This window comes from Arachis hypogaea, chromosome 20 (genome assembly GCF_003086295.3).
Source record: "Arachis hypogaea cultivar Tifrunner chromosome 20, arahy.Tifrunner.gnm2.J5K5, whole genome shotgun sequence".
In the NCBI taxonomy this organism is placed as follows: Eukaryota; Viridiplantae; Streptophyta; class Magnoliopsida; order Fabales; family Fabaceae; genus Arachis; species Arachis hypogaea.
This window is the reverse complement of record NC_092055.1, coordinates 140,517,198-140,528,849: the sequence shown is the minus strand read 5'-3', so window position 1 is coordinate 140,528,849 and position 11,652 is coordinate 140,517,198. Positions and strand designations below refer to the sequence as shown.

Genomic DNA, 11,652 nt, shown 5'->3' with positions numbered 1-11,652 from the left:
TATAACTCATCACGATAGAAAACTCCCAGTTATTCACCGACGGACAAGCTATACAGCAGTCAACCTTCACAAGAACAATTGACGCCTACCGTAGGACCTAGAAACAAAAACCCTTTTTTCTTTAAGTCCCAAAATTATCATATCTATCTATGGCTCACCAAATTTCTCCCACATCATCCGAGCTCATTCGGATGTGGTAACAAAGTTACAACAGGCTAATTAGTGCATGACAGAAGAAAATCAAAGAATGGTAAATCAGATAACCGAGTTAACCAATACTCAGATTGCTAATAATGGTGATCACAATGAACAAATAGATGACGAGAAAAAAAATTATGATCCAACGCATGTCTCTGAAACTCAACAACCAGAGGGAGATCAACAAACCAATGAAGATGATGAATTGGACAACACAATTGGACCATTCGCGGCAAATGTCATGAATTTCAAATTGTCTAGGAACTTTACGTTACCAATAACTCTAATTCCCTATGTTGGCATGGGTGATCCGAAAAAATACGTTAAAAAATTTCGCTCCATAATGATAGTAAACGGTACTTCCGATCTTACCTTATGTCGTTGTTTTCCTACTTTTTTTAGACGGTCCTGCATTTGATTGGTTTTATATTTGCTTGCAGATTCTATTTCACGTTTCCAGGAGCTTGCAAAGTTATTTGAAGATCAGTTCGCTGTAACTTCCATATATCTACACGACTCCGATTATCTGAACACTATCAAATAAGGACAACATGAAAGTCTAAGGGGGTATGTTACTCGCTTCACCAAAGTAGCAATGAGCATCCCAATTTCCAAACCTCCACCCACAAGCAGGGACAGATGTATGGAGGGGGCAAGTGGAGGCCTGGGCCCGGTTTTTTAAAAAAAAAAAAGTAGTCAAAAGCTTAACCTAATCCAAATAAAACATAATAGTTTTTAAATTTTTTTAAATTCCTAAAACTAATTCTCTTTCTTCACGTTTTCTATTCTATTTCCTAATTCTCCCGTTTCCTCACGATTCACGCGGCGCTCACTAAGTCACTATCACAGATTCACAGTGTTACTGCCATTCCCAGGGTAAGTAGCTAGTGTTATTTTCAATCATATATAATATATTCATATCAATTAGAACAAGGACGCAATGTATTCATTTTATTTTTGAGATTTATTTTTTTATTTTTTATTTTATTTTTTAATGAAATTGATAGTAATTTAGTAAAAAAATTATTATTATTGATATTTAATTAATAAAAAATACTTAAATTTTTTTATTCATGTAAGTATATAATTATTTGAGTTTTTTTTTTCAGGTAAAAAGAAATTAGAACATTTTATGATGAAAAAGCAAAGTAAAATTGATGCAATTTTTAAAAGAAAAGCTACTGATAATGTTGGAGTTCAAACAAGTCAACCCTATAATCTTATTTCACAAGAAGTTCAAGTAAGTGAACTCTCTAATTTACTCAAAATACACATCAACATAAAACCAAAGTACCAAGATTAGAAAGAGATGTTGATATCTCTTTACTAGAAAGGGATCCAGGAAAGTGACGTCCAATTTGGCAGTATAATGTCCATGAACATGATAAGATTCGTAGAGTATACATAATAGCTGGGCCATACCAACCAACAAATATTAGCTATCCAGTTTTTGGTAATAGCAATCATCATCGATATTTTCAATCTTCTTGGTTTAAGAAATTTTCAAGTTGGTTAGAATATTCACCAGAAAAATATGCTGCTTATTGTTTGCCTTGCTACTTGTTTGGTAAACATTATGGTACTCGCAATGATAGAAAAAATGTATTTTTAGAGTTAGAGTTTAGTAATTGGAAGAAAATAAACAATGGGGTAAATTGTGCATTTATATGTCACGAGAGTTCTATTCCTAATTCTCCCCATAATTTATGTGTGAAATCTTGTGATGATTTAATGGCTCAATCTAAGCATATAGACAAAGTTCTTGATAGGCATAGTGATGAAACTATTACAAATAACCGTTTAAGGTTGAAGACATCTATTAATGCTATTCGATGGCTTGTATTTCAAGCATGTGCATTTAAAGGCGATGATGAAAGTCCTGGATCTTTGAATAGGGAAAATTTTATTGAGTTAATTAAGGTTTTAGCTTCCTGTAATCAGAATGTTAATAATGTTGTCCTTGAAAGTGCTCCTGAAAATGCTCAATATATATCTCTCGGTGTTCAAAAAGATATATTGTGTATCTTTACTAGAAAAGTGCGTGCAACAATTCGAGAAGAAATTGGTGATTTTAAATTTTGTATAATTATTGATGAAGTAAGAAATGAGTCAAAGCAAAAACAAATGTCTGTGGTTTTGAGATTTGTAGACAAGCATGGTTGTGTTCAAGAAAGATTTTTTTATCTTATACATGTTTCTGATACATGTTCTTTGACATTGAAAACAGAAATTTCATTAGTTCTTTCTCGTCATAATCTTGATGTCCAAAATCTTAGGGGACAAGGGTACGATGGAGCTAGTAATATGCGTGGTGAATGAAATGGATTGCAAGCTCTTTTTTTTAAAGATTGTCCTTTTGCTTATTACATTCATTATCTTGCTCATCGATTACAATTAGCACTTGTTTCTGCAGCCAAAGAAGTTTGTTATGTTCATCAATTCTTTTCAAAACTTACACTAATTATGAATGTTGTGACTGTTTCTGCTAAATGTCGTGATCAGTTAAGGGTTGCTCAAGCAAATAATGTTGCAAACTTAATTGCCAATGATCAAATTGTGACAGGTAGTGAACTTAATCAAATTGGTACTTTGCAAAGAGCTGGAGATACTAGATGGGGGTCTCATTTGAATTCTGTACGTAGCTTGTTATGCATGTTTGATGCTACTTGTGAAGTTCTTGAAAAAAGTACCGAAGAAGGTAATTTCTCCACTCGTGGTGATGCTAGTGCTGCTTATGATGCTATCACATCCTTTGAATTTGTCTTTGTTTTGCATTTGATGAGAAATATTTTGGAAGTTAGTCATGATCTTTGTCAAGCTTTGCAACGAAAAAATCAAGACATATTGAATGCTTTAACTCTGGTTTCTACTACCAAGACTTTAATCCAAATAATGAGAGAATCAAGTTGGGAGGCTTTCATAAAAGAAGTTATATTATTTTGTGAGAAACATGAAGTTGAAGTTCCTGATATGAATGCATTACATATTCCTAGAAGAGGCCGAACTCGCAAAATTGTTGATCAAATTTCAGTGGAGTATCATTACCGTGTTAATTTATTTCTGGCTGTAATTGATACACAATTGCCAGAGCTTAATGGAAGATTCAATAATAATATGGTGGAATTGCTTACTTTAAGTTCAACTTTAGATCCCAGAGATAATTATAAGTTCTTCAGTGTCAACAAAGTATGTGAATTAGTAGAACGATTTTATCCAGGTGACTTCAGTGACCAAGAGAAATTTCACATTAGAATGCAAGCTCAACATTATGAACTTGATGTTCCTAATCATGTTGAATTAACTAACTTGTGCACAATTTCGGAGTTATGTCAAGGATTAACGAAGTTAGGAAAGTCTTTAACATATCCTTTGATTGATCGTTTGATTCGCTTGGTATTAACTCTCCTTGTTTCAACTGCTACAACTGAGAGATCTTTTTCAGCTATGAATATTGTGAAGAATAGACTCAGAAACAAAATGGAAGATGAATTGCTTGCTAATTGTCTTTTGATTTACATTGAGAAGAAGATTGCTGAAAAATTTGACACAGATTCTCTTATCGATGAATTTTATGATATGAAGAATCGACTAGTACCACTTCGTTAATAAAAAGTACACATTTTTTTATACTTTAAATATATATTCTCTATCTGTATATTTTTATAATACATCTTACATTATAATTTATTTGCATATATTTTTTTATATTATATATATTATTAGCCCCATGATAACATTTCTGGATCCGTCCCTACCCACAAGTGCACCTATATGTTATAAAGAGTGAATTTCGTCCAGAAAAATTCAAAGAGACCATTACAGTAGCCAAACCCAGAACCTTGGCCAAATTTTAAGAGAAAGCCAAGGGTCAAATGAAAATTTTAAACAAACGACATAAGATATATAACATATTACTCATAATTATCAAGCATATGCAATTAAGATAGATAACATATAACTCATAATAATAAATTTCTATCCAAAAGTTTCCTATGCCTCCCTTCTTAGCTCCGACCAATACTAACCAAATGGAATCCCAGAACTTAAATAAAATAGAAGTTATATGACATATAACTCATAATTATCAAGCATCTTTAATTAAAGCTCAGTTTCATACTTGAAGATATTGGTCCATGGCAATATCCCCGACCACATCAATCAGAGAAACGTCGGAAGACGCCTGCAATACCTCGTTAGCAACAAGTTAATAACCATAAAAGGAAACTTCTTATCCCACATCGAAGAGTCGTCTCCATCCTCGGCAAAACCATGCAGCCTTTTTTGCTTGCTCACGAAAGCAGTAAACTCTTCTAAGGGAATCTCCCTCTCCTTCTAAACTAGATCATCACATAAATTTATGACATCGGCCTTCCTCTTTTTGAAAATAATACCCTTCTTTTCAGCATTATTGGTCTTCAAACGAGCTCTTAAGCTCATTGTCGAAATACCTGGATACTTCCCATCTACAAAACATATAAAAACAGTCTCAGAAATATTCACTCATTTTATCTTCAAACACATTTTAATATTTCATACATTCTTATTGAAATAATTCACCACAGATATTCTATCTTCTTCCCATGAAAGCAGATAAAAAACAAATATTAAATTTTTCCTATCAACAACCTCTATCAGATACCCTATTATACACTCATTTCTAGAACTTATCTCTTCTGGACCCAACATGTGTTGTGGTTATAAATACCAAAACAAAGAAAACTTTTCACTGAGATGTTCGTCCAAATCAAAAGGAAAATTCTCATCTATCGATTTCAATTTAAGAAACATTTCTTTAAAGTCTTTAAAGGATGACTTATAGAGTTTAAAAATAGCAAAGCTCGGAGCACTATTAAGGTTAATCCAAACCCCTTTTCAAACCCCCTTTAGCTTGAAACAAAGAAAAAAAACAACTCCACTGAAAGTTTTATTGCCAAAAATTCCATTAAAATTTCAAAACACCTAAAAAATACCCAATCATTTAGATAAAGTTGTGAAGTAATACACTTTAATTGTTTCAAAACATCACACTCAAAACTAGTAAATGGCAATTTCACACGAAGTTCTTCAAGTACACAATTATGCATGTAAAAATATTCAAAATAAATTTTTCTATAAATAATCCTGTTAGGTGAACAATAAAAGATGCGAACAATGGGTAACCATTCAAAATAAGGATTATATCTAATTAATTCAAAATTTAAATTTTAAAATTAAAATTAACTTTTTTTTTAACTATTGTTTACCTTGTTAAAAAAAAGTATTGTTTTCCTGTACTTTCTTTTTTAATAATGCCTAAAATTAGATGTCCAATTTATCTAACAAAAAAAATTTAATGAACATTAAAAAACTCATTAATCGTGCCGTTTAAAATTTATGTTTGTAAAATCACAAATTTTTTTAAATTTGAACTAAAATACACAATTTAAATTTCTATCTTATTAGTTTTAATTTTTTAATATATTATTTAAATCTAAATGAGAATATTTTTTTCTGACATTTATAGTTTAAAGTTAATGACTTAAAAATAAAAAATTAAAAATAATAAAAATTGTTTAGAGTAGCAATTATATTTTTTTTATTGTCCAAATTTTGCTCGCAACTAAACTACATTGAAAATTGTTCTACTTCAATTTTGTTAGCAGTGGATATGAAATTAAAGTTAAAAAAATATGCTTTTCTAATTTCAATTATACTGACGCAAAAATAAAAAATTAGACGTAAAATATTCAATAGTTACATTTTTATTTAAAATAGTATATATGTAATTTTTTATTTATTTTAAAGAAAGTCTTAACTAGTGTCAACATTCTTATTAGAGAAAGTATAGAAGAACAACGTTTTTTTTTTTTAAATGTAAACAATAGTTTAAAAAAAAGTTAATTTTAATTTAAAATTCAAATTTTAAATTAATTAGATATAATCTTTGTTTTGAATGGTTAGTGAACCTGAAATGGGACCCGTTGTTCACGTCACTCATTATTCACCTAGAGGAAAACTCCAAGCAAGGTAATTCAACAATATTTATAGCATGTGATACATGAAAATTTTTTAAAATACCAAAAAACAAAATACATGAATGCAAAAGAATGTACCAACATAAATCTTCCAAGAAGGAAAAATAATGGCAAAGAGATTAGAGTGGCTATTGATGAATTAAACCCCAATAATAAGGAGCTGCTGTCAACTAATGGAGAAGGTTAGTGAATGCAAGTGGACAGACTATGGCATTCTTCAATATTGTCTTCATCATCATCTTAATTCATTCCCTTTTCATTGTTTAACCATTTAAATATTCTGAATTCCCTATACTTTTCAATTGTGAATTTTTGGCACTCTTATTTCACTACAAATATAACCTTCCAGACCATGAACATGAAATTCTAAATCTTCAAAAGGGTAGGTTCCAGAAAAACAAACAAGGTATTATTTTACAATTTACAATGCAATGGTTATGTGAATGTGACACACTGACAGAATATGTTGACTTGATTTCTCTTGATAAGGTTTTGAATTAGTCCAATTTGTTCATAGCCACCAATTAATATCCCATTAACTAAAGCAAAACTAAATTTATCTGTTAAACTTTAGTTCATTCGCATGAAATTTATTATCAGATGGTTTGGAAGAATTTTAGAGTGTAACATACACATGAATCGAAATTCAAAAGGTAAATATGATAATGATCAATAAGAAGGACAATAATCAATATTTTTTTGGTGACTGACAATAATCAATATTATGAAGGTGGACTTCCGGTATTCTTCTGGTGCTTCCTTGCAAACTGGAATGGCTGGACCCACCGCAGACATACAAATTTGCTCTTTCCACGTGGCTCTCTATGTCATTAAGTTGCTTACCTTGAGATTGGACTAAAACAGCCATGTCCAAGAACAGTTGATGAAGTTCATTGGGGCTCCTCTCTATATCAATCAGCGTGTCATGCCGCTCTTGAATCTCTTGGATTGTGTCCATGATTGTCCCTGCTTGCTCAGTTGCTTTCTGCAAGAAAGTTTCAACCACCACATACAAATTTTCATAGGAGTAATCAAAGTTAATCCAACATTATAAAGTAGAAATTCCTTCTCAGGTAATATACAAATTTTCATGAAATGATTTTTTTTTTTACAAAAAAAAAAAAGAAGAAAAATGGTTAGTTCAGCCATCCATACCACTTTAGTCATGAGGTGGTTTCCTAACCACCCGTCCTCAAGAACCTTCCTCTGTTGCAGTTATTATGATTGTCTTGTTTATCAGAATTCCTCTGAGTATTACAATGATTGAATATTATTGATACATCAAAAGCAAAATCGTAACTGCACAAGTTATCTCTTGTTGGAAAAGCTGTAGGAATGATACAAGACAATAATAAGAATGAAGAATAACAATATTGTAAAAAGAGAATGAAGAATGAAAAACTAGTGACTAGGCAACACAGAATAATGTTGTGTGAGATAGAAACAATTACCTGTTGAAGTTGTTGGATTACCAAATCCATCTGTCATCAACTTGAATGGCGGGGATGTGGCAAATTTTGGGCCAAACCTGCGGGTCCTTCATCTCACACCGTTCACCCAAAGGGCTTCCATTGATGATGAGTCGTAACAGAGAGGCAGGCAGCTTTTCTCCATCAATGTTCTCCATATTGGAACAATCAATAGATAATTGTTGGAGTGAGGTGAGGTGGGCAAGTCCCTTGCATTCCAACATCTCCATACTTTTAATGCTTTCCAGTCTGAGAGACTCAAGGGTGGCAGGCAACCAACCTTCCTTTGGGAGACACTTCACACTCTCATATTCACCTTCAATACAAAGATGAGTAAGCCCATGAAACTGCGATGCTACACAGCTGAGTTGTTTCTCGCAGTAGCGGATGGTAAGAGATCTCAAGCTACGGTGTGGATCTCCTGTAGCAGACAAATCAATCTCTGGGCAACCAAGTAATGTGAGATCTTCTAGCTGAGGTGATGCCATCCATAGCGTCTGCAGGGATTTCAAACTCCCACAATTCTTTATCTCTAAATAACGGAGACATGAAAGAGAGCGTGACACCACGACAGACTCCATCTTTTCACACTCGCTGATTGCAACACGCACGAGATTTGGAAAGGAATCCAGCGAGAAGGATGTAACCGAATCACAGCTGTTCTCTATCATTAGTTGATGCAATGAGTGGTGTTGGCCTTCCATTTCGAATTCTAATTTTTTGCAATTCAATATCGTCAGATCTTGTAGTGCTGCGGGAATACTACTCACTGGAAACAATACGCGGGATGAACAACCTGAGATGGATAAATATGTGAGGCAACTGAGTTTAGTTTGCTTAATGGCCTCCATCACCGACTCCGCTTGCTGCTTTCCATTAATTGATAGCTTATCCAGCAAAGGAGGTAGCTCCCCAATTCTCACTTCTTCGCTTCCTTCCATGCGTAAAGAGGTAATCGCAGGATCTCTTGGAACACAACAACTGAGCTGCTCGCAATACTCAATAGTAAGTGACCGCAAAGATGGTAGTTGATTGGGCAAATCTCCTCTCAACATGGGACAATCCCATATTGAAAGCTCCCTAAGTCGAGGAAATGCATTGAACTCCAATGAACGCCATTCCTCCCAGCAAGGCATTGAGTAAAATCTAAGAGTTTCAAGCATTGGAAATGGAGTCTCCAGACAAGATTCATCATTTCGGTAAAACTCAGACCCTACAATAGCAAGCCTTTCAAACATTGAAATTTCCAGGTGCTTCAAAGAGGGCAACTGTCCAAGTGAAGGAAGCATACAACAATTCTTCAAATAACCCGAAAAAATACCGCCCAGTGTTATTTGGGTGATGTTGTGGTAGGAAGAATGTCCCAACCAATCTGGAAATGCTGTACCCCTGTAACCCCAAATATGTAGTCGTTTCAAATTACTATGAGGTCGTAACTCTTCAAGTATATCTCTTTCAATTTGGGAATCAACCACATTCTCGTATTTAGCTGGCGACCACTTCAACATCAAAGATTCAATGCCATCCTTACGAAACATTCCTGCCTCCAAAGCTTCGCTGCTATTGACCACATTCTCCAATTTGTCAATCGAAATTGTTTGGTGTAGATTTGCAAGTTTTCCCAATTCATTAATCTTGTTCCCTTCACGCTTCCCAACAACATAGCTGCTTAAAACCTGCAAACTTGTCAATTTGCTCATGCCTTCCGGCATCTCATACAAACCAGTCCCCCTAATATCAAGGTAACGCAAATTTGTAAGATCTTTCATGCCAACAGGAAGGGCTTCTAGTGCGCAACATCCAAACAGCTTCAATGTCTGTAAATTGTATAAGTTACAAAGTGTATCGGGCAATGTCATGATGTCGGTGTAAGACAAATCCAAGTAACGCAAATGAATTAACTCGCCTATTGAATCAGGCAATGACTTGAGAGGAAAGAATTTGAACGACAAGGCCCTCAAGTACTTCAACTTTGACAACAAGATACAAGGTGCATTTTCCATGTTAAATGGAATATCTGAACTCAAATTGAGTCCAAGAAATGTCCTTGTGTGTTTTACTCGGTCACAAACTCCCAAAAGTTTTGAGATTGGATAATTGCCTTTGCCATTATGTGACAAACGGCGAGTTTTAATATCAACCTCAACTGCATTCTCAAGCTCTTCAGCTCTGAAATAGAATTCTCCAGCAAACATCATTGCCAAATCATGCACTAGATCATGCATCACAAATATGTTTTCAAAAGTACGTTGGAAAAATGATCTCGCAACTAATTCGTCAAAATATTTATCACCAATTTCCTCTGGAGTCTTTTTCCCTCCTGGTTGCAAAAAATTCTCTGCCATCCATAGCAATATCAATTCATCTTTGCTAAATTCATAGTCTTTGGGATACAAAGAACAATAAACAAAGCACTCCTTTAAATACGAAGGAAGATAGTAATAACTGATTCTTAATGCGGGAACAACCTTTATCTTATCATCGGAGAGTTCCCAGATCTCACTCTTCAATAAATGATTCCAATACTTGATATCAGAATTTCCACGCAATAAGCCCCCAAGGGCTTGAGCTGCCAAGGGCAATCCATCACACTTCTTTACAAGATCTTTGCCGAATTTATTCAAGGTTGGATTCTCCATAGAACCAGTTGAGAGACGTGCGTGTTTCGAAAACACTAACCAACAATCTTCCTCAGACAATAAGCTTAGTTCATATGGTGAAACAGTTTGCACCACAGAAGCCACTCTTTTACTTCTAGTAGTTATGAGAATTTTACTTCCCTTAACCCCTTTTCGAAAAGGTTTTAGAAGTTTATTCCAATCTTCGTAACTTTCACTCCATACATCGTCCAAGACAACAAAGAATTTTTTTCTTGACAACTTTTCTTTTAAATCATGCTGAAGCAAATTCAAATCTGTCAAGTTGCAAAAACTTGAAGTTATTGCCTCGATTATAGTCTTGGTAACCTTGAAAACATCAAACTCTTCTGACACACAAATCCAAGCTCGAAAATCAAAATTCTCCTTCACTTTGCCATCTTGGTAAACCAATTGGGCCAAAGTAGTCTTTCCTATCCCACCCATGCCTACAATGGGAATAACAGATACATCACTATGACCACCAGTATCATCATCCAACAACAGTTTTACTATGGCCTCCTTGTCTTCTTCCCTGCCACATATATCAGATGTTTCAACTAGAGATGTAGTGATCCTCCATGACATGTTCTCCTTAGGAATCTCTCTGAGACCAAGAGTGTCTTTTTGAATCACAAGAGACTCTATCCTATCAATGACATCCTCCATCTTGTTTGCTACATCTCTATCTTGCAAATTGAGAAAACGAGAGAGGAAGGTACCTGGATCCTTCTGAGTGGCAGCTTTGGTGAAGACTTCATCGAGCAAGTCATCAGCAACATACATGGCATGTTTGAGACTATCAAGCCAGTCCTTGACAGGTCTGTCCTTGATCTGCTTCTGCTCAGCATCAATGAGAAAGGCTTGAACAGCAAAAAGATTAGTCTTCAACCTTTCAATCAGGTTCTGAGTAAGCTTCTTCCCTTTGATCCAGTTAACAACTTCAGGAGAGGACATCCTGTCAAAAACAACACTAAGAACGGAAGACAAAACAGCTTCTGCAGCCATGTTTCTGAAGAGAAGTGATCAGATCTGAAAGAACAAATGGTAAGCAAGTGGTTGACTGATTGTAGTAGTTTGTGGTAGTGCCTTAACTGTGATATGTGTTGAGTAGTTAAATGTGTTAGGTGTTGAATATTTTTGTAATAAAATAAAATGACTTCATGCTCTTATTGGTCTTCGACATATTGTTCACATGGCATCCTGTATAGTTTTGATGTATTCACATGTCATATTATATTATATTATATTATACTAAAATTTGCGTATCTATAATTCAAATTTATCTAAATAATCATGTTAACAACTGTTGATCTTAATTTTAAAAAATATTGT

General features: G+C 34.2%; 2 protein-coding genes across 3 annotated transcripts; one reads left to right on the top strand and one right to left on the bottom strand.

Annotated features, from left to right (window-relative positions):
• The first annotated feature begins 1,929 nt into the window (after positions 1-1,929).
• On the top strand, positions 1,930-4,534 carry LOC112786543 (uncharacterized). The gene is made up of 4 exons (XM_025829912.1): positions 1,930-2,197; positions 2,426-2,497; positions 2,612-3,591; positions 4,322-4,534. Exons 1-4 carry the CDS (start codon positions 1,930-1,932, stop codon positions 4,532-4,534), a joined length of 1,533 nt encoding a protein of 510 aa, XP_025685697.1.
• Positions 4,535-6,767: 2,233 nt separating this feature from the next.
• On the bottom strand, positions 6,768-11,491 carry LOC112782651 (putative disease resistance RPP13-like protein 1). 2 transcript variants are annotated; one of them, XM_025825135.2, is made up of 3 exons: positions 7,664-11,491; positions 7,368-7,459; positions 6,768-7,197 (listed from the first exon to the last, which is right to left on the bottom strand). In XM_025825135.2, exon 1 carries the CDS (start codon positions 11,323-11,325, stop codon positions 7,681-7,683), a length of 3,645 nt encoding a protein of 1,214 aa, XP_025680920.1. In that variant the 5' UTR covers positions 11,326-11,491; the 3' UTR covers positions 6,768-7,197; positions 7,368-7,459; positions 7,664-7,680. The 2 variants fall into 2 exon arrangements, with proteins under 2 accessions (XP_025680920.1, XP_025680919.1); XM_025825134.2 differs by having other exon boundaries at positions 7,368-7,539; positions 7,664-11,440.
• Positions 11,492-11,652: the final 161 nt, after the last annotated feature.